General features: G+C 41.8%; 1 protein-coding gene across 1 annotated transcript; it reads right to left on the reverse strand.

The window, feature by feature from the left end:
• Nucleotides 1-362: 362 nt before the first annotated feature.
• LOC130432389 (uncharacterized) lies at nt 363-4,435 on the reverse strand. Its single transcript, XM_056761723.1, has one exon. It carries the CDS (start codon nt 4,334-4,336, stop codon nt 1,031-1,033), a length of 3,306 nt encoding a protein of 1,101 aa, XP_056617701.1. The 5' UTR covers nt 4,337-4,435; the 3' UTR covers nt 363-1,030.
• Between the last annotated feature and the right edge of the window lie 19,462 nt (nt 4,436-23,897).

Consider the following 23,897-nt stretch of genomic DNA (forward strand, 5'->3'; position numbering starts at 1 on the left):
GTAAGTGAGATTTCGGCTGGCATGGAGGATGTTCGAACTCATGCGTGTGAAGTATGAATTCTCTAGATGATCTTGGAAATGAGGGTTCGATGAGCTTCCCTGATGATAGAGCGATCGGACCTGATGTAGCTCTTAAAAGCTTCCGATGTCCAGCGCCCTAGTGCTTGGATTTGAGAGTGCGAGAGGCCTTTTTGGGCTGCTGTGGTTGCTGCGCCTATGCGGAAGGAGTGGCCGGAAAAGTGGTCTGCAGGGATACCGGATAGGAGCAGGACAGCTTTGAGGTGCTTTTGGAACCAAAAGCGTGAAGCTGGGCGGTTAGACTCGTCGACGAATAGAGGATCCGATGTGGTTGTGGTCTGGGATTTCCTGAAGTGGAGGTAGGCTAGGAGGGTCTGATAAGGTTGAATTGGTGAGTGGAGATTGAATATGTAAATGAAATGTCCTCTCCTGGTTTGGTCCGTCTTGCTCTGTTTAATGGAAAATGACATAGTCTCTGAATCGACTACTGACAGGTCGGATACCGTTGGATGGGTTAGGGGGTTGAAAATGGATGTTGTGGAAATTTCTGAACATCTTAGAAATCCAAAGAATGCTAGTATAAACATGGTGTCGAGTGTGCGATCGACGTGTTTGGAGTGGTATCCTTTACGAAGGGTGGAAATGCATCTGGTCAATATATCCAGGGTTATGGGTTGCCTTGCATCCTGGCGAGCAGGCTGGGTACGTTGAATGCCCTTGATAAGCATAGATGTTTGGGAGCTGGCTATGGCTGCGGAAGGAGAATTGAATATGAGTTTGTGGAAGAACTGGACTCCACTCATGTAGCCTTTAATTGAGCTGGCCTGGAGGTTTTTTGAAGAGTTTAGGAAGGAGATGAAGGAGGTGATGGTGATGACAGAAAAATCGGGAAAGGGAATGTTGAATGCCAGGTGAAAAGACTTGAAGCTTTTCCATGCAGTTAGATAAGATTGGAGGGTCCTGAGGGAGACGGCTTGGATGATGGAGTTTAGAGAGGCATCGATGAGGGTTTTTAGGGGGTGGTTAACTGGAATATCAGCTCCGAATAGGGAGGTACCGGTGTTGGCAAAGGATCTGCTTCGGGTGCCAGCAGCCTGAACTTCTGGAAGGCAAAACGAGAAAGGGCGTCAGCAATCTGATTTTTTGATCCGGGAATGTGTTTGGCAGTTAGAATGAATTGGTCACAGGCTGAGATCCAGATGAGGCGTCTGAGGAACGGCATTATGGCGGGGGAGTGGGAGCGGCCTTTGTTAATACAATGAACAGTTGCCTCGTTGTCACAGTGCACGATTATGCTGGAAGCTGACCACTCTTTTCCCCATAGGGATGCTGCGACGACCAGTGGATATAGCTCAAAGAGAGCTGAGGATGCTAAAGCATAAGGGATCTCTAAAACCTGGGGGGGCCAGGTGGACGCGAACCAACGGCCTTGGTAAAAGCCTCCGAAACCGACGGAAGGGGCGGCGTCTGTGAATAGGCGAATATCGACGGGGGAAGAGGCCATGTCACTGTAGAAAAATGACAAGCCGTTCCATTGTCTGAGGAATTTTATCCATAGGCTCAGCTCGTCGAGGCAGGAGCTGGATATGGATAACGAGTCCTCTAAAGCGTGTGCGGATGACGCGAGAGAGAGGAGGTGTGAAACGAACGGGCGACCTTGCGGGATTATTCTCATCGCGAAATTTAGATGGCCGAGAACAGACAGAAGCTCGCGTTTTGAGCAGCGGGGATTTGATAATAGGGAGGACGCGATCAAGATCGTTCTATCGATTTTCTCTTTCGGCAGAGAAGCCTGGAATTTAAGCGAGTCTAATTTAATTCCGAGAAATTCGATGGACGTGCTGGGACCTGAAGTTTTGTCTGGGGCGAGGGGAACGCCGAGATTTTTGAAAAACTGTTGGACTTTTGCTAGATGTGCAGCCGGAAACGAGTCGGGAGACGAGATGATTAAAAAGTCATCCAGTAGGTGGATAAGGTAGGGAATTGCATAATTGTTAGAGAGAATCCAGCAAATTGCCTCCGACAACATGTCGAAAATTTTTGGGCTGCTTCTGCAGCCAAAGGTGAGACGGACAGAAAAGTAAAATTTATTGCGCCATCGAATGCCGAAAAGGTGCCAGAAGTCTGGGTGGATTGGCATGACTTTAAATGCTGATGTGATGTCAACTTTTGCTAGCCAAGCGCCACGACCGGCATGTTTTATTAAAGTGATGGCTTGATCGATGTTATGATAGTGCAGGGAAAATTCCTCGATCGGAATGAGGCTATTAATGCTAGGGAAGGTAGAGCCGTGTGGTGACGAGAGATCGAAAATGAGGCGCTTTTTTCCAGAGAATTTACGAGTCGCTATGCCAATGGGGCTGATCCGAAATGCAGGAAAAGGGGGAGCGTCGAAGGGGCCAATAATGAAATTAGCGTCGATCTCCTTTTTAATGAGGAAATCGACTGACTCTGGTTCGGCGAGCGCAGACTGGAGGTTGGGGCATATTAAGCTGTGTGACGGAAGACTGACGACGCCGGGGTTGAAACCGTTCGAGAGACCGGTCAGAAGATAGTCAGTGAATTGAAAGTCGGGGTGCAAGGACAATTCTGAAGACAAACAAGAAATGTTCACGGGAGTCGAAAGGTAATTTTTTAGTTTTTTATTCTGCGTTTGAGACAATGGGCACACGATTCGTGCGTGTGCTCCGCTACAAAATGAGCACACATGCAGGAAGCGACAACGCTGCCTGACGCATCTTCCGGCGTTGAAATTCCTACAAGCCTCCAAATTGCCAGGTTGCCCTTGGGTTTGGTGAACTGGGCGGGTTGGCAGGCGCGGAACAGAGCAGGTAGACTGGGGAGGCGAAGCTGAGCGTGGGGGAAGAGAGGGAGTGACTAGGGGACAATCTAATGTGGTATGCGCAACTGAGCGACACACCGCGCATGTAATATTGCGGACGCCCAGAAAAACCCTGTTATGCAGCTCAGTGTCCAATGCTCCCCAGTAGGGGCACTGGTTCCACTGAGCTATACGAATTGCACATTTGGCGGAGAAAAGTCTGTGATACGTGTAAAAATGCGCGCCCCCATAGGAGAGAGCGAGCTCTGCCACGATAGCGAGATAATCGCCCAGCTCGCGTCTCCTATGAGGGAACGCAGTGCAGATCACGTCAGTGTAGCGGGAAAAAGCAACGATGAATTCGGGGAAAGAAAGCGTGCGGGTGTGGTTGGGTGACTGATTTTTAAGCGTGAGCGACAGATCGCCGTAAGTGATCTGTCGCTCGTTTGACGGAGGTGATAAAGGTGAGAGGAGTAAATAAAGATCTGTGTCCGCACCTGCCAAGATCTGTGACCTGATGTTGCCTGGGACGGGGGGCGGTTCCAACGCTGGTGCGTTGATTGGCACTGGCATTGCTGTCGCTGTGGCCAATGTGAAGCCTGATCTGCTCTGCGGGAGAGATAAAAGGGAGGGGATTGCAGCCGCCTGAGCGGCTAGCGGAGCCATGCTCGCGCTAGCGGCGGCTTCTAAGGGGGCGGTGAAATGGCTGATGACCGGCACCTGCATCGCTAGCTGAGGCAGCCTCGCGCTAGTGGTCGATGGGGGTGCCGTGGGCCAAGAGCCAGGGGCAGGGAATGGGTGGGATAGCACTGGAGCTCCGAGTGCTGGTGAGCCGACGTTTCTTGGGCGGCCCGCAGTGTTTACTGCTGGCGTGGTGTTGGCTGGAGGTTGGAGCTGGCCTACTGCGAGAGGGACTAGTTGCTGGAAAACTTCGACCGGACGGTTTGAGGCGTCCGGGAGATCCGTGGCGGTACCTGCGCTCGCGGAGGGCCTGCTGTGCCGGGTTGCCGGCGGACGGCCACGACGGGCCGCATTGGTGGATTGCCCGGGCCGGGAATAGGGGGAACCACGAGCCGTGCCCGGCTTGTCAGTGCTCCTTTGCGGAGCTGACTTTGGTGGGGCGGTGTCGGCCAGGGAAGAAGCGTAGAGGCAGTAAAGCTCCGCCTTGGTCATCCGCCTATGGAACTCGATGTCCGCGTTGGATAGAGCCAATCGTAGGCCCTGGACAGTCCATTTATGGATGGCGGGGATCGTGTTGTGCGTGGAGGTGTAAGAAGAAGCCGGTGAAGGCGGCGGACGTCTCTCTGGCACAAGTGATGGAGTGTCCCCTCTGATTTTGGCCTTGCGAGGTGCGGAACGTCGAAGCTGGCGGCCACGTGATGAAGCCGGGGAATCAGCTACCGAATCCGACCCTGAGCTGGAACAATGGGACGCGCTCGTTGGCGCTGAAGGATTGCGGTCTGTGGATGCGTCGTTAATGACGGGGGTCTCGGACATAGCGTCTAACGTAGGAGTTGGTGCTTAATCTTAGGAGAACGAGCAGGTAAGATGGTTTCCCTATTTATTAGCTAGCTCGCTAGGCTGATTGTGTATACGTTGTGATTGCTGATTACACACCAGCTGGCTGGTTATATGCTCCGGCTCCGCCCGAACTTTGTTAATTAAACATCATTTAGCGATAGATATTGACATGCACTCATCTTGAACAGACACATGCAAGCAGAAACGTCCCAGCGTCACAATACGCATTTGTTTCCCTGACATCAATTGTAATTTTCTCGACCTTTCTGTGCAATTTTTATCTCGCGGCACGTGATTTGATTTCAAAATGCCTCCATGAAGACAACCGGTCATAAAAAAGGAAGAAAAATGGAATTACAGTAGTATTTCTGGCCAATGGGAGGTGTATTTTTTCTATCCCTCCAAAGGTACACAGATACCCTCAGGATTAGATTAACTGGCCTAGAATCAGCTGTCAAAATTTGATACATACATTCAAGTTATGCAGAGAGGGAGCTAGACAAATTCATGCATTTGTGATCCGTCCCAGTAAGGGGGAACGGTAGACGCGGCTTGGCTGCGGGCGGGAAGAGAATGCAGGTACAGCGGAGGCTAATCACGTAACCGTAGCCTAAAGACACAAACTTTCTCTCGGTCCTCCATTATGCTCTGTTACGCTCCTGATTTCTATGGCCACTGTGACAGTTTCAACCCCTTTAACAGAACACCTCTGCCCTTAGATCTCAAGCCATATAGCCTTTAAAAGCAAAAACACTTTTTCTTATTCTTTGCTCAGATATTTAATTTCCTTTCTGAACGAATAAGGTAATGCATGTAATGTTTATATTATTGTAAACAGGGTCTGAAACAAACTTTTTAACACACCTGCAATAGTGAGTACCCCATGATCATTTTTCAGCGCAAGTCTTTTTGATTTCATTGGTGTACTGTCTTTATTTATCAAATGTGCTGTGCATTTCCTGCATCGCGAGTAATGTCTCACCCCTATCCCTGACGATCGGCTGTTTTCCATCTTGGCTGTCTGGGTAACTGCTGACCGTGCTCTCTTTGTAAATATCTTTGATATGTATTGTGCTCATGTTTAAGCAAATATCAGAGGAAGGCAGTGTAGCTGTTTGGTGGCCATTAAGATGCAGCGAGTGGCGCTCACTCGCAGACACCGTCTCTGCTCGCAAAGGTCAACTTCCCCACCCCCTGATGCAGACACACGCACACACGCGGGTAAATGAGGGCCCGTTTACAAAAGTGATGAAGAGGGGAAACAGTTCACCTTAAAAAGCCATTAGGCGCTGGGCTTTTGAACTTTACAGCCTTCTATTTAATTTGCAACAGTCTGGCCTTCTGTTTTCTCACTTCTGGACTGAAAATGGTAGCGTGCTTCAAAACAATCAGACCTAGGCTGTTATATCAGCTACTGACCACTGGACACTGTTGAAAACAATGCCGCTATGCAGAAACCATCCAAACTGAGGAAATTGTGAGCCAAACATTGAATTCCCCTCTATCAAATGCATATCTGTGTGTTCTCTGATTTTCATCTTTATGGCAAAACAAGACATGACATGAACCGATTGAAGGGAGGACTGGAGATGTGACTCAGAGCTCTTCACCCTTCCTTCTAGCAGTGGTCAGTGTGAAAGGTTCATTCTCTAGCTGGAAGCAGTATCTGTCTCCATGGGCTTGACAGGTATCTGCACTGTCAACATGTATCAGACCACCGGCACAAACCCGCCGTGGCATCGGCTGACCCCAACAGCAGCACACCTCAACTCAGGCGCGCCTGGTGCTCCAGCTTCGGGCACGGTCGGGCCTAACGGCGGCCCTGGACGGACTCGGCGGCGCACGGGATTGTTCTGGCAGGCTACCTCTGAATCTGGGGTGAATGGATTGAATCACTTGATGTTTGTTATTGTGTTTTTGTGACCCAGGTGCTTTCTCTGAACTGCCCGTCTGAAGGGGGTGTGCACACGGAACACGTTCATGAGTTCAAAAATAGCTAAACTTATATATTTTTCTTCAAGTAAAAGGTTATGTTAAAATGTTTTGCTTTGCGTTTGGATGCAATGCATTTAGATGACTCCCAAAACTCTCCTCTCCTAAAACTTGACTTTATTTTTTTATTATCAACGGAAAAGTGGAAGATAATAATCCATGCTAAAGCTGTTCTACATGTGCACATGCATGTAAACTCTTCCTTACCATCACAGGTGTTCTCCAGGGGGTCCATCTCAGTTGACTGGTGCCACTGGAGACTGCAGACATCTGTTAAGGATGTTGTTGCGTCTTCTCTTACCGTGTCCCACAGAGAGCTACCACCTGGAACAATGGACGGGTAATGAGTAAACAAATATGGCTTTTCTGCATGTTAAAATCGTACGGTAAGTTATAGTTAGGTCAAAAACTGCTAGGATGATAAAGTTAATTTAGGAGGATGCATGCTAGTATATTGTTGAATATAAGTAATCTTATGTTGCTTAATAGCAAGCAGGACATGGATAAATCAAACCTCAAGGATAGAGATCTGGGTAATAACATGTGCGATTGACAGTCGTCATCGGTGGAATGAGATACAAGCCAAATCCTGTTGAGGTCAAACCACCATCTGATGTCAACAGCTGTGTTGCAAAAGCTTGTGCAGATGTATTTCACGTGTTCCACCTAGACAGCACAGAGATTAAATGTTGAAATTTATCTTGTGGAAAAAATTCAATCTCATAATAGTTTATGAAGAGATCTTAATGTCACACACAGACCTCAGATTTGTCAATATCACTCATAAATGCCTAATTCTGTTTATAGAAGTAGAAAAAAACTGCAACGACAATATGTCATCTAAAGATAATACTGTATAAGTGAGAACTCTGTTAGGTCTCATCCGTTCTTTAGGAGCTTTGTTTGCACATGGCTCCAATCGATTCCGTGTAATATTTTCCAATTATTGTGTCTATACGTCTAAGCTTAGCACAACAATACAACGTGAAAGGTAAAAAATGTAGTTAAATGCAAGCCAATGAATCAGCTATAAACTTTTAAACAACAATAGTAACAAAAATAAATAAGAGCCCTCCACTATTCTATGTGGGAAATAAAAGGGCCTTCCTCTGCATACCCTGTTTTCTGTGTGTCAGGACAACCTTGCATCTGAGAATTATTAATGGCTCCGTTGTAAGCTGTCATCTTTTTTCTCCCCTCATCTTGCATTTTTCTCCAGCCTCTACAAAGCACCAGCAGCGCCGAACAGACCACAGATCTGCCCGTTCAAACTCTGTGTGATACCCAACAGTCCCATAGGTTGGAACGGGCTGCCCAAAGCACACCCCAAAAAATTGGAGATCTGTTTTGGAACGGCGAGCTATTTTGATAGCTGCACATCTACTAATGTGTGTTGTTGTCGTCTTGCGAGGAAGTCGAGATGAAGGGGGGACAAATCGCACTGTTGGGAGAGACATGTGGCCTTCCTTTAAACTGAGTCATAAATCAGAGCACTGACAGAGAGAGAGAGAGAGAGAGAGAGAGAGAGAGAGAGAGAGACTCAAAGTTACCCCAAAAATAAAAAATCTGTCATTTTTCTTCATAAAATACATAAATTATAATAAACAATTTTATAATATTACTTCATTGGTGCTTTACATCCAAAACATCAATTTCTCAGTTTGTTTCCTAAGGAGGAAAGGAGGTCTCCTTCTTAACGCGAGGGCGAGTAAATGATGAAAGAAATTATTTTTTTTGGTCCAACTATTTTGACTCATTTTCTCTTAGTTTTCCATTTCTCATGCAGGTACTTTGTTTACACCTTTAAAAATGCAATATCTCAGATGCATTAGCCTTCCTCCCTCCATTGCAAATGCTCTTCTCTGGGTTGAAAGTTAATAACTATAAGCTCTTTTCCACACACACACTATTTCTCCCTCTCTCGTCTCCCCCACCCCAAGAAAAGTACACAGTCCTTCCCCTGGGCTCACAACCAAATGCCACGACAACGTTAACCCCCATCCGAATTCACACCACTGCCCCTCGCTTTCATTTGGTCCTGCATACATTACACCCTCACGTGTCCTCTGAGCATCTCTCTGAGGACACCGATCCGCCCAGCACCCCACCATCAACCACAGTTCACCGCTCGGAGAGGACGCTGGGTCAGAATGCAAAAAAACAAGGGCAAACAGGCCTTGTACGAAAACAACGAAATTATAACATCTTTGTTTTGGTTAATTATATGTTTTTTACTATATATTTATTCCTATACATGAAGATCAATTTGTCTATTATGATGGTAGCTATATCAGAGTCATGACTTGGTTCCCAAAAGCATAGACTGATGAAAGCCCCTAAATATAAAATGTTCATGTTTCATGGAAACGAAATGTCGCCAATTATAAAAAATACAAAGTGACACTCATAAACAAGATTCTACAAGTAACATATGTGAGAGCATGTGTCTCTACACCAGTGCTTCTCAAATGTTTTCGATGTAAGGACCCCTTTGTGTAGGGTGCTTAAAAGTAGGGTCGCTTAAAAAATACTTATGATTTTAAACTTAGAAATGATTTAGCTAATCAAAGTCTCACAAAGCACACTAGAAACTTCCAAACAGGTGTGTTGAGCCAAGTTGGAGCTAAACTCTGCAGGACTGTGGCCCTCCAGGACCGACATTGGACACCCCTGTACTAGATGACAATAAATGCATTTACAGCATTCTGTTAACACAGATTTACACAGATTGTTAACACAGGTTTACAAAACCATCACATATCCCTCATAACAGTAACTAAAGCTTACGTTCCCTGAAGGCTCCAGCGAGGTTTCAGTTCTGAAGAAATAAGATACAGATCAATGCAGTGTTAAAATATTTTGCCATGTTGTGAAGCACCGTAAGTGCTTGATAAATACATATTGTAATTTGTTTGTAAAATACATACAACAATACAAATAATTATTCCAATCTCCACTTCTGTATCACGTTATTGTATTTAAGTCACCCAAACAGCTCTTGAGACGGTTTAGTAGATCCGTCTGAGCTAATCCTATTTACACCAATTGCCACTCATCAGTATCATGCAAATGCAGAAATGCTATATTGCTCTTTTATAGATTTTCTGAATGAAGTGCTAAAGATGATTATAATTGCTCAATATTTAACAGTTTATGCATGTGAAAGAGCCTAATAATAAAACTCTTTGTTAGATGCAGTTGTCATTTTTATCAGCTTTACAATAATCTATAGCGTTAATGTCAGTGCATGGGTACTTATTTGCAACATACAGAAACAGCTTGTTTTTAAATCCTTTAAAGAGGAGGGATAAAACCAATAATCCAAATGTCGTTACAATGAAATTGGAATACAAATATGTTTAGGAGGATGATAAATCAGGGGATTTTAAAGAATGAGCCAAAAAGCGGTATTTCCAGTTACAGCGAAGAGAAAGCGTGAGATTTTCTTCCGCCCGGCTGTTTGCTCTGTTTGTCTGCTTTCTCGTGATTAAGATGCAGGTCCACGCCATCCCATCGCACCCCTGCAGACAGCCCCCAGCCCGCAGCTCGGACATTCCATTTTCCTCCCAAATTCCACCCCGAAACTCTCACAGAGCCCCGTCAACGGTTGCAATGAGGATTCTGGGGATGATGGTCCTGGTGTGGAGGCTAATGATGATGATGATGGTCTGGAAGACAACTGAAGGGCCTTCTGGGAAATGAGTTGTGGGGGTGCGTGACGGTGAGGTGTGGAACAGCACCCCCACCCTCGGCAACGCCGTGGGCCGCGGTGATGTGCAGGCTCCATTGTGTAGCGATTATGTAGGACGAACACGTTGGGCGCTAATCTTACTGTGGGAGGGTACGTGCTTGTGAATGATTGAGCATGAGGAAAAACAGAGCGAGGAGGAGAGAAAATGAGGAAGAGGAGAGAGAGAACCCCTTTAGCAGAGATTAAGAAATGGTCTGTCACAGATTAAAGCTGCGGGGAGGCAGAAGGGAGATGAGGCGCAGCCTCCCACAGACACCGGCTCGTGAGGACGCTTTGCTGAGAATACCTGAGGTTATACGCAAACAGCTGCTTGGGCACACATATGCACATGCAGAAAGAAGAAAATGAGCGATACACTGAGAGCGATGAGAGGGGGTAAAACAAACCTAAACCAAATAGGCTTGCAATTTACAGAGACGAGGAGAAAGAAAACGACGCCCGAGGAGAAAAGGGAGAAAGAGTTTGAAAAGTTAGCAATAGCCATGACCACAGAAAGGCCCGTGTGGCAGTTTATCTCATGGAGGGTTGTTTCTTATACTCACCATTTATATTTCGCCTTTAGAAAGAAGGAAAACTTGATTCTGCAAGAGAAAGTAAAGGATAATTATGAATGGGTTCGCTTGTTTTCACACTCTTCAGATTTCTGAGGCGTACTGACATGTAATGGTTAAAACAGCTTCACTTTTTCGTTGACTGATTGACACGTATGGGCGACTCGCTTCCCATAGTGTACCTTGAAGGCAGGTCAAGTTGTGTTTTAGATTCGCACCGGGTCGAGGGAACGAACACTACCTGGGTTTGTTACAGAAGAAACGTTATCTCCTGATTGACAGGCGAGGCTTGAACTGCTGGAGCAATTCATTGATGAGCCAATTGGAACAAGATGCCCCGGGCAGCACGTCTCAGTACAGGAAAGGAGTGAGAATAGACTTTAAACCATTTCAAACAAATGTTGACACAAGAAAGACAGCGTTACGGTTCGGTTTAACCAGCTTTGACTAAGAATAGCAATTTTTAAATGACTCAATATATTAATATATTATATATTAATATATTACAAAATATATCATACGGAAGATTGTCTGCAATCGTCGGACATTCCTTGTTTGCTGTTACCTGTGTATTCTCCTGTATAGTTTTTCCTCTGAAAATGTATCATTAATAAAAAGCATATTTTTGGGAGGATCAATTTACTGAAATGCAATATAATATCCATAACCATGTGTTCAGAGGTGTATAAAGACCTTACATAAGGAAGCGTTATGTTTTTATTACCTTAGAATGAGACATTTATATCTACATTAAGCGCCGGTCCCCTTGAATGGAATTTGCCATGTTGTTTCTACAGTAGCCCTAAAAGGAGAAACTGCTCTAGAGAGCGTCTTTCATAAATACGTTATCTCCTTCTGCAAAGAAGCCAAAACGTGACAACATCGTAATCCTGTGTCAGCCACCATAGTGTTTCGAAAGGGAGGGGTGAGCGGTGGAGTGAGCCATTGGTTGCAATTCGCAACCTCGCATCAAGATGTCGCTAAATTTTATATAAAAACCTTAAACAATCATCTAGTAGCTAAAAAAATATTAAGACTCAACTAATAATATATTTTTTTAAATCATTTATAATACCAAGTGACATTCACTTTTCCAGTAAAGCATTTGAAAATAGAAAGATTTAATCAGACACTTTCTAATACACAAATGTGATAAACGACACCCTTGAGCAACTGAATGTATACATACTTATTCACCGTTCTTTCTCTAAAAATGACCCAGGCCTGATCTAGAAAATACTGGATTAACCCAGCATTTTTCAGTGTGAGAGCAGAAAAGGGAAACAAATTCTAAGTAAAGGTATATCAATATTCACTAGCACATGCCATTTGGCCACATTATACATTTTAAAGTGCGACTAAAATGTCTATATACTTTTAAGGGCCACAGTGGGCTATTTTATACAATTAAACAGACATCAGTCGGGTGATGGATATGTAAAATTAGTACATACTGAGATGTTTTAGGAATTTAGTAATGGCTCGCTGCATTAAAGCATCATATGCAATTCTTCCCTTTCAAGAGCTCTCGGGTCAAAGGCACAGCAGAAGAACTGTGAGATTTCAACCTGTTGACCCGCCGGTCCCTAGTCCATCTACGCAAGCCCTAATAAAACGCTGCGAGTTGTGAATTATTACTGCATCTCTCTCGACATGCCTCTGACAGGCTACGGTAGGCGAAGATAATTGCCCTTGCACTTGCTGCCTAATGAACATAATTACACGTTATTTTCCATTCTCCCCGTGATTAATTGTTACAACGTTTCTTTGTTGGGTTCCCGACAAATTGCCACTTCATAATGACACTATTGCCTCTCCGCAGAGAGCACAATCAAAAATGGTGCTGGCACTTCAGCAGGCAGGCCCGAGGTCCTTGACAAGCAAAGTTAAATTGGTAAAGTAAACAGTCTTGACATCTATTTGACCAGTAAGCGTTTAGAGCTCTTTATTACCGCTGGCTTCTTCTTTTGATGATGTTGGGGGGGCTTTAAATCACCGCAAGGTTCTTGGAACGTCAAATATGTTTTATACAAACATTTGTAGTATTTCAATTATTGTACCGGATTAAGAGAGGAACGTCAAATAAATATTTTAAACATTCTTAATCAAATGTTTCATTTGGGCTCGAGCAATCGATTCGGATATATACAGTTATGGCCAAAATGGATGTCCATCTAAAGACGTCTTAACCCGTTATTCAAATGTATTACTAAAGATGTTTTAAAGAGTTTGTATGCATATTGCATATGTTTTGGAGTATAAACTGAACCTCATTCTGGGACAGTTCACCCAAAAATGGAAAATTCTGTCACTATTGATTCACCCTCTTGGTGTCTCAAACCAGTATGACTTTCTAAAAATGTTTTTTTGTTGTTTATGTTGTTAACCAAACAACGGCGGTACCCATTTATTTTTTTGTGTCCATATGATAGAAGTGAATGGGTACCGCCCATGACAAAAGGCTGAGTAAATATTTAGGGTGAACGATGACTTTAAGAATGCTTGGCGAAAAATTACACATCTGCAAACCTTATTGAAGGAAGGCACGTTTTTGTATATCTTTGAAAAACCTATTATCCCTGACATGCTGTAGATTTTTGACTAAATATTTTCTACAATACATGGTAATATTGTAGTTCGATAAATAGTTAATAGGTAGACAGTAGTCCAATAAATAAGTTAATAAATAAAAAGACCATCTTCTCCTATAGACCTCATATTTTGATGGCTTAATCAAAGAACTTGTGACCAAATATTACAAATTTATGCCACACAAGACATCACATGTGCCCACTACTGTAAAAATATATAAAATAATATTGAAATGTTTAACAAATCATACCATCTAATACACCCTGTGTTACACATGGTCATCTGATCACTTAATCGCTCATAAGGAAAATATCATCAAACATTTAAGCTTATATTTCATTGGCAAGACCAATACTGTGCGTTTTGGGATGTTTTGCATAAAAGACTTAATTGAAAGGTTGTCTCCAAGTTAAGCAAGGTCTTTCTTAAGAACATTTGCTTAATAAGGCGTGTGCTAATTCAATAGGGTGCTTATTTCAAATCAGGCATGACAAAGACTATCTGAGCAAAGAGAACGTGCGGCAATGACACGAGAGACATCACAGCCGCAACACAGACTGCCAAGCCAGAAACTGTGACCAAGTCTTGAGAAATAGACTTTATACGGGAGGTAAAGCCAGTTACGGTTTCCCCAAAAATGTCTGGGGCCAGACATGAAGAAGACGAAGAGCTGGTCACAACGAAGGCTCACGCTGAGAGGACGCGCTTGTCTCTCTGCCTCTGTTGGTGCACTCCTGCAGCTTGATTGATTCGCTTGAGTGGCAAATCATTCACGCTGACAAATCATCGCATGACAACGCAACACAAAACCGGGCCGGTATTCTGACACCTAACCTGTGAGGAGAACCGGTGACACAGGAACGAGGGATGGGGTGGGTCGGGAAGGGGGAGGAGAGGAGCCAGCGGAGAAGCGGTTGACCCAGAAGAGGACGATGGTATACCTCACTCTCTCTTTCTGGAGCAGCGAGTGATGAATTCCCCCTAAGTTCATTTATCCAGGAAGGCAAGGAGACGTGTGCGCGTGTGTGATGTGATCCATCTCTGGGCTATTCAGGAGAGCAGAGCGTCCCTGATCACAGACCTTATCAATCTCACTCATGGCCTGACATCACTACCGCTGTCATAGAAATCACCACTCGTGCTCCGACCGCTCTTCTGTACCTGGACTATGCATGCTCCTATGGGCCTGGTGGGTAAATAAACGTTGGTTTAATAGTATGGAAGAGTACGCTGCCAGTCAAACATTTTGGCCATTTTACTGAATTTGTCTTTCTTACGATTATTAAGGATTGCAAAGAATTGTTAAGAAACAGAAAAGGTTTACTCACCTTTATGTCAGTCCAAACCCGTATGATGTTTTCTTCTGTAAAACACAATAGAAGATATTTTGAAGAACGTCAAAGTGATAAGTCACCCAAAAATAAATAAAAAATATATTTTATTATTTTCTCATCCGTGTACCAAAACCTGTATGACCACAAAAGACGTTTTGTTGAAGAATAGTGGTAACCGAACAGTGGCGTATAAAGAATGTTTACTTATGTCGTATACAAGTTTTGAATAACATGAGGGTGAAAAAATGATAGCACACTTTTTATTTACTTATGTATTTATTTTGGTGAATTATGGCTTCAAATGCATTCAATTAGATTTACATTACAATTAGAGTGTAATGAATGAATAAAAAAACTTTCATAGATAGATATAAACTAGTCAATAAGTGCACCTCACTAAGAAAATCGAAAGATCTTTAATACTGTTTTAAAAAATCCAAAGTGGATAGCAAATTGTGGAAAAAACAGTAAGTAAGTAAGTAAGTAAAGTTTATTTATAGCATGTTTAAATACACCAGAGCTGCCCAAAGTGCTTCACAGAGTCAACTAAACAACAACAATTATAAACATGAGGACAATAATACACAAAAAAGAAAATAAACAACAAAATATACATATAAATTTAAAATGCCAGGGAGTAAAGGTGAGTTTTCAGTTTAGATTAAAAAAAATAACAGAAGGTGCTATAAAAAAAATCCTATATTGTGAACAGAGGTATAATGTATGCAAAGGAGATTTCACTAATTTTACAATCCATTGTGTTTCTCTAGTTTTAATAACTGTTGATTATACTCAGAGAACAAAAAAGTAATAATAAAGATGAAAAGCTGTGTCCAATTGTTTGACTAGCTGTGTGTGCCAAAATGAAATATGCAGGGAGATATGATTTGTGTATGTTCACACCTTGTGAGCACACAGAAACCGCTCCAACTCACCCACCCTTCACATTGTACCTGTGAAAAAAAAAAACACACAGAGAATGAAAATCTCAACTGGGAACTCGCTCAAGACACACAGTTTAAAACATCTCACCTGCACGCACTGGCATAGAGAACGCGCACATCAGAATCAGCAGGCCATAGAAGACCCTGTTTGCGGCCGACACTTTCGACTGATCGAATTAGGCTTGATCAAAACATGCCATTCAAGCAGTCCGGTCCTGAGACACACACACTCAGCAGAGCCCAGCTCAGGCTCTGACCTTGGGAGCAATTAGCATGACTGGTGCGCCCTGAGCTGCATACTGAAACTGCGCTGCACAATCGCACACAAACACATAATGTCTGCACGGTCTGTATAAGAGGCCTGGCATACAGACACTTTCCATTATCTGCACTAATAGAAGAGAAGGCTGAACTGTACCACTTACATCCTTTATTAAGCACTCGGTCTCTTTCCCTAATTTAATTCTTTTAAAATCTCTCTCTATTTCTTTTGGTGTTCTACAGTGTATACCAATATTGATGCTATTCTTGAACACAAGAAAACGCATGCGCTTTTAAAACTTAAAATGCATGACACAACATCAAAACATATTAATTGATGAACCTATTAATAAGATATTAAAGGAACATGATCAAATATTTAACGTGACCCTTGAACACAAACAATAGCCAAAAACAAGTTGTGTGGGTCAGAATTATCAAATATATTTTTATATATTTTATTTTGTGCCAAAAAACATTATTTATAAATCAAGATATTTTCAACATATTTCGATAATTGCCGGAAACACAATTACAAACATAACTCGCTGTTGCCCGGTCTTTGGAAATTACCACGTTTTGTAAAGCTTAGAATTTCCGCTTTTGGGTTTATCTAGTCTCCACAATGTCATTACAGCACTAAGCCAATATAGAGGGTTAAGACAAACCTGTTTCTTCTTAGCAACAGCCTGCTACAGCACCTCATTTTCTCAATATTTAGATTTTTTTGCACCCCCAGATTCCAGATTTTCAGGCAGTTGTATCTCGGCCAGATACTGTCATTTACTATCAAACCAAGCTTATATATAGATGTATAAATCACAATTTAGAAAAATTGACCCTTATGACTGGTTTTGTGGGGGTCACAAATGCCAATAAATTTTATAATAGTTCACATAATACAAATTTAAGCATTTCTTTATTATCAGCTTTAAAAGCAATCTGCATGGTTCTATTGCATCATGGGCTTGCATGCTGGTTCAAAAAGCCATAACTGCAGTCCATCTGCCCTCATCTATAACATATTCAAATCCACTCAGCCCGAGAGTCCATGTACACTTCAGCAGAAAATAAGCTTACATTGCTTCCCGGCGTAAACCGATACACATCCTGGACTAAAGGCGTGAAGCATAAGCATAGATTGACTTCTACGTGTAAACCTATAGAATCCACTGTAATCCATGATTCAGAAGAGAAAACAATATGCTCATTGGTCTCTAGGATGACCTGTTCTGCTGTGGCCTGGACTTCCATAAGCAATTTCAGCGCGGATTATCAATCCATGTTGTTTTGTGATTCCTGAATTGAAATGGAATAGAAATGAACAAAGCAACTCGATTATAAATGCTTTAGTTTAACATGCACACTCACATGAGATCTTTGCGAATCGATGTGTTTCAAGACTTTGGTGAATAAAACATGGGCAACTGTGTGAAGCACATTTCTCCAATCATCTAAAAACTTTTGCATGATGTTAAAACCATGCTGAAGGATAGGTCAAAAACAAAAAGGGCTGCAGTTGGCGATTATTTTAGTATTCAAGTATTCTACAGATTTTCCATCGATCAATCAGGTATTTGGATAATAAGCACTTTTTCTTTATTAAAGAGCAATACTAAAAATACAAAAGAGAAATAAGACAGGTATCTTAAAATGAACAACTAATTTGTTTCCTTTTAAGAAAGATTTACATATTACTTGCTGAAATTGCATACATCAATATCTGTGAAAACTAAACCCATTTAGTACATTCCATTGTCATATTACCATCATAATGCAATATAACCCAAATTTATAAATAAGAAACATTAATACAAATAGAAAGAATAATTTCAAATATAAACAACTTCATCTTATGCATGATGCATTAAGTTTGTCTTAATTAGTTTCAGTTTCTTTTTTTCACTATTAAATAGTCATATATTTGTACACACAAAATACCTGACTTTTATTTTGGCAGGTTGTCGAAAGACGCTTTTAGCATGTCTGTTTCTTCATTCAAAAAGATTCATGTGTTCATGTCCTAATAAAGCGCAGATGCAGACAAATTCATGAGTATCATGTGTGTAGCACGTTAAACTGTCCAGTTCATTCACTCACACAAGCAGAACAGCCAGATAGCATGTGTAAATACCAGAATTTGGCATCCACTAATCCAAATGTAGTTTTATGGACTAGATTTGGTAACCCTTTCCTTGAAGCATGTATGTATAATGCATCACAAAAGTCGTTTTAAAGCACTATAATGCACCTTTTAATGCATTGTAATGTCTTATAAATAATAGTTATTACAGTGAATACATTATAACACTTAGCAATTCATTGTTACACTACACATTTTAAATTGGTTATAATTCTTTACAACTACATATAATGCATTACACACATTATGAAGAATTATAATGCATTTTACCCTTTAATAACTCTTTATAATGCATTACACATACATGCTTCAAGGAAAGTGTTACCCAAGTTTCACTCGCAAAATAGACAAAAGCTTATTGAATGGTGAACTGCTATTTTACTATCTCTTATTTATCAACATGAGAAATACATGCAAGCGTGTGAACAGACTAAAGTGCGTGTGTCTCACGGTGCATGCGTGATCCTTGAGAGTCCTGTAACATGTAAAGTTAAGCGGACCGTGCGTTAGTAATAATGGTCCGTGGGGAAACGCAGTGCTCCATGTGTACTGTTGTTAAATGGAATAAACAAAGCTTGATTTTTTGTATTCAAATTACTCGAGGAATCGTTTCAGCCCTAAAAATCACTAAATGCATCCTCGAGATTTTTAAAGAGCAGATTGTTAACAAATCAGTGTGATGAAGCTTCTAAGAGACAACTTTCCCCTGGAGACACACACACTTTCCCAAGCCACTTGCACACATTCAAGGACAAGTCTGTATGCCATGGTGACACACCGACTCAATGTGAACAACTTCTCTCTGGCGGATTGAAAGCAAAGCAGAACTTTCCATTCATTTTCTTCGTCTTTCTCCTCCTCATTGCTCAACTGCACTAAACTTGCCCGATGCTGCTAATAACGATAAAATATGTTTACATGCACTTACAAATTTCTACACCTTTCTACAACAGTGTCATGCTACAGTAAATACTCCAGATTTCAGATGGATCGGTAGAAAGCAAGATCACTTATCTGTCTTCTGCTTCACCAAGATCATAGGACAAATATCTAGATTAGTGCTTTATAGTCGCCCTCCTTCAAAACTGTGTCGTAAACTAAACTGTTGTCTAGTACTTCTTTTTGGAGTTAATTATATTCAGATGTGGTGTATGCATAGTGTTGGATGCTGCGCTCAGCAGCAGCGTGCATATGCATTACGGAGCTTATAATAGCCATGCAAACCTGTGGATGTTATAATGTGTGAATGCCACAGGAAGTACAGTGTTCACACCATCAATATCTTTTCAACTGAGTACTGTTCTTTATTGTCTCTTATTTTAGTCATTTGGTGTGCACAGTACCTTGTAGTGTCAGTTTTTTTAGGTGGAACAACATTATTATTTTATTGAATGGGAGTGCATGAATTAAACAGAATAATGAAGTAAAAGAGCCCAGCATATCTCTGCGATCCTTCTAAATCCTCTTATCTCCATATTTCCTGATTTTTCTTTTATGTCAAAAATCATAATTAGTCACCCTTTATGTCTGTCACTGGGTTTTTGCAAATATCTATCTAATAAGTTATTCCTCTTTGGCAACACAGTATTTATTCATTTAAAGGTGCAGTTTGTAACAATTTTGCAGTAAAATATACACGATAAATCGTGATAAAATCGCCATTCTAAACAGTGACACGGGGCTGTGCAGTCGCCTGTCAATGGCGTCATATCCGCGTTACCCTTGTTATCTTCTTCCATGACGTAGAAACTGCATGACAGCAGTCTCGTGGACAAATGTGGAAGTAGTGTCAAGCGTCTAGCAAGCCACAAGCTTATTTTCAGCAGTCACTTAATAATCACACAATTATTCGCAACATTTATAAAACTTTAACTCATTCGCTAACGTGATTTCTCGTTCCCGTCTGAGTGATAGCCATCAGCGGTGGAGTCGAAAACAACAGATCCCATAATTCCACACTCCTTCACACCGTCATCAAGCTACGGCATTGTTGTTGTTTTGATCATGCGCCCTCTATAGGCATGGTTACAAAGTGCACCTTTAAAATGTGAAACATTTTTTCCGTTTGGACATCCAAGGTTTTGGAGGGACAGTGACGATATATGGGAACTCATTCAACACTGTTTAAAGCATCCCAGGGGAAGACCTCAAAATGCTGGATGATATAATGCCAAGAGTATATTTCTGAAAATTGTAGAAAATGTATGAAAAGTTAGTTTTTTATAGATAACCATATTTGATGCTTTTACGGGCCTGGGCGGGACATACGATCCAACTCAAATAGGTCCAAATAAGATCAGGAGAAAGAGTGGCCTTGGAAACCCCTCTCATGCCCCTGAGCTGCATTATTGAGCCATGCTAATAACCTGCCTTCATTCATTTAAACCAACTTTAACACAATTTTACAAACTTTAAACACACTCCTTCCCTCGCACATTCGAAGCATCAAGCAAAACAAGCCTGCCTCACCCTTTTTCTCTTTCTCAAGGCTGTTTTTGCACTGGTTGCATGTGTTTGCACAGATTTTAATAAGCACAGGAGAGAGGTGTTTAAAAGGGAAACGCCGGCAACGAGAGACACAAGCCTCCCCGTTAGCAGCGCCGCGTTGTTGTTGACTCAAACAAACCTTGCGCGAGCTCTGGAGTTCACCACACACGCACAGCTTACCAGTGTTAATTGGTCATTAAAGGTAGTAGTTTGCGGCCTCACTAAATCTTTAAAGAGGCCATGAAAAAAAACAGCGCTGCAAAGCCTGCAGTAAAGAGAGAAAACATAAATGCTTTTGATCATTACCTTAAATTAGGCTGTCTGTTGATAATTGTTTTTTTCCATTTAACAATTATAAACACTTTTTCAAAAGAATAAAATTGTGTTTTTAGAGTTTCGCAGCATGCAGATGCATCATAGGAACATGATGTCATTGATTAAATAATTAACCATGCAAGTCACTGCAACATGTTTGTTGAATAATATGCTCACCATGGACGGATGGGACGGGGTCTAATTTTTTAATAAGTCCAGAAAAAAGACAGGTATCGCCAAAACCAATAGGTTATATATTTGCACACACTCCAACTTTGCATGCACACGAAAACTTGTGGTGAGCAAAAACACCCGTTCTTCACCTGTTAGTTTCTACAGTCCAGAAGATATGATCTTTTAAAACATTTTTACATGAAAGTTGCTATGTACTGGTTCCCAAAGCAAGAACACTCTGCAATGGACAGGGAGCAATTATGGAACCTGCTGATCGCAAGGAAACGTCTGATGTCATGGGTGCATTACACAAAATTTATTTAAGTCTCTAAAGAGCAGTACAAAAGATGTTATCACTGATTTGTGCCCCAGATCTTTTAAAGGAGTTTTCACACTTTACTCTTAAAAAGCCCTTAAAAATTCTAAGAATGTATGAAGAGTTTATTTCCAAAAGGAGTTTTTATTTAAATTATCTTTTTTTATTGTGCATTCTAATTCATATCAATCAAACTGCAGTTGGTTTGTTTTGATTTAAACCATAATAACAAAAAAAGATATAGCTTACTAACACTGTAAAGCACCATAAAAAACATGATAACATAATAGAAAACATGATTTTTGGGGGGTTCTCTACATTATATTTCTAGACTTTAAAAAACATTCTTAAAGTTAAGCTTACTCAAAATTGTTTCACATCAAGGAACATTCAAAATGTTAGCTTACATCTTAATTCAGGTATCCTCAAAATCAAAGTATCCTCCAAGAGCATCTTTTTAAAAGAGTGAACTTCTAACATCTGTGACATGGCTGTCTTTCTACGCAACATCAAGCTCTCTCAGATATTAAAATATAGACTACACATTCACCTCATTTCTAAGTCAGTCAAAACATCCTCTCTGTCACATTTCTATCTTTCAAGTCTGAAAACTAGATGCTTCTGATGTCACCGGCTTCATTAGGGACAGAGGAGCGGATAAATGTAAAGATAACAGCTGTCGTTCAAAAGCGCACACAGCCTCCCTGCGAGGGATGATTTTGTCGTACTTGCTTGACTTCTTTTTTATTGATTTCGGTCATGATATCACCCCCCCGCACGTGTTCGGTCCTGTGTGGGTGCGCGGATGCGCCAAATACCAGCAGTTGGTGTCCGCACAGTGCGCAAGTGGAACGACAGAGAGGTGTGCGTGGGTAAATGTGTCAGGGGGTCGCCTGGTCTCCGTGACATCTGTGGGAGCCGGGGCTCATTGTTGGGGTATCAGTTCAGCCCGTCAATAATGAGGCAGCAGAGTGTGAAAAGAAGGGCGTGACTGAGTCCTCTCTCTCTCGCGCGCGCACGCAAACACACACAGACACGCACGCAAAAGCGTACAAACTAAGCTCAGATCGCTGACCCCTCTGTCAACCCCCCCGCTCGAACCATACTGCCTTCTGTCCCAGCACCCCAGCCGCTATTCGCTGGCTTTCTTTCATTGTCTCGTCTCTCTATTGTCTCAGCTGGAGATATACAGGACAGACTCGACCCTCACATGCGCCACAGACGGAGAGGCCCTGAGTTTTGTTCCGCATTAAACTCACCTCGAAGTAAATCACTTTAAGTTGTGAAAAATTGCTGGTGCATCATACAATCTGAATTGTGTATCTTCGATACACTATCTTCTTTCCCAAAGAGGACACAAAAACAAAGTTATCAAACTAAATAAAGAGAATCATCACTTTAAAATGACTTCAAACGTTTCTATGGGTGAATTACGTGTATTTTGTCAAAATGATACATGCCGAGTGATGCCAATCTAAAGATTTCAGGTTGTGCGTCTAAATGGAGTGCGTGTAAATTGAACGACTAAACGTTTATCTCGAACAGTTTTTTTACTGGCTGTCAGTCAATGAATTTCGACCATGCCGCTTTCTAAGGTTTTGACTGCCATCTACAGGCCGGCTATAATATCGCAGCGTCTTTTTAAAAATTGAATCGTGTCAAAACCTGCGTTTACCAAAAAGAAAACGACGAGATTTAAGAGATGCATTGCGTCAATCGATTATATATTTGTATTTCTGTTTAAATGTTTTAATATTTAGCATAACATGGAGGGTTTGCGTGGACAACGACAAATACACTACGTGTGATACAAATCGGATTTAGAATGTAAGATGAGTTTAATTTCGTTTCCAAAAATTTGTGTTGGATGAATAGTCGTGTATCTGTAAAAAAAAACAGACGCAACAAAATAAAAGTTACAAAAGATGAGCTTATAAAACCGAGGGAGGCTCAGAGAGTGTCCCTGATATTATACACTAGTTATAAATATAATAAGCAGGGGTGAATTGAGTTAGACTGAAGCCCTGGGGGTTTGCTGCGAAGAAGCAGTGGCTACTTAACAACTGAGGGAAGAGAATATGAAAACAATACAATTATTTCTCAACTACACGCAGTAGTCGGCGCGCACGAAGTCCCAGAAGTATATTTAAGGAAAGGTGGGCGAAATTTGATTTAAAGCGCGCAAAGATGAAGCAAAACGCATTTCCACATAACGTGTTGTACCTTGTGTTAATAAAAAAAGTGGTTTTCTGGGGAAAAAACCCTTTACTTAATTATTGACAGTCCCCTGATAACTTTTAGAACATTTCTCTTTCATCAGTGATAAAGGTGCAACGACAGAGGGGATGGCAAACACAAATACGCGCTGTCGTGTTATTGCTTTTGTTGTAGTCTATTGTATTACGAGCTTGTATTTAAGTATGTACGACTGATTAGAGATTGTGAATTAAACAGGAGCATCACTCTCCCTCCTTCTGCTCCGGATCAGCTCTCCCACCGTCTCGCTTGCCTAAAGTGATTTTTTCAATAATGTATTAAAGCGCTTGTTTATTATTTACTGTTTACACAAGCTGTGGTGGAGTGACAAGCTCAAGCTGCATCAGCGCAGTGATGCTGAGGAGACGAGCTGTACGCTCCAGCGAAGCCAAAGCTGCTGGACTGCAACATGAAAGACATC

Source organism: Triplophysa dalaica, chromosome 12 (assembly GCF_015846415.1).
Source record: "Triplophysa dalaica isolate WHDGS20190420 chromosome 12, ASM1584641v1, whole genome shotgun sequence".
Classification (NCBI taxonomy): Eukaryota; Metazoa; Chordata; class Actinopteri; order Cypriniformes; family Nemacheilidae; genus Triplophysa; species Triplophysa dalaica.

What these genes read in the sequence shown, in the direction of transcription:
- LOC130432389 (XM_056761723.1), bottom strand. Translation starts at nt 4,336, where the DNA reads ATGTCCGAGACCCCCGTCATTAACGACGCATCCACAGACCGCAATCCT.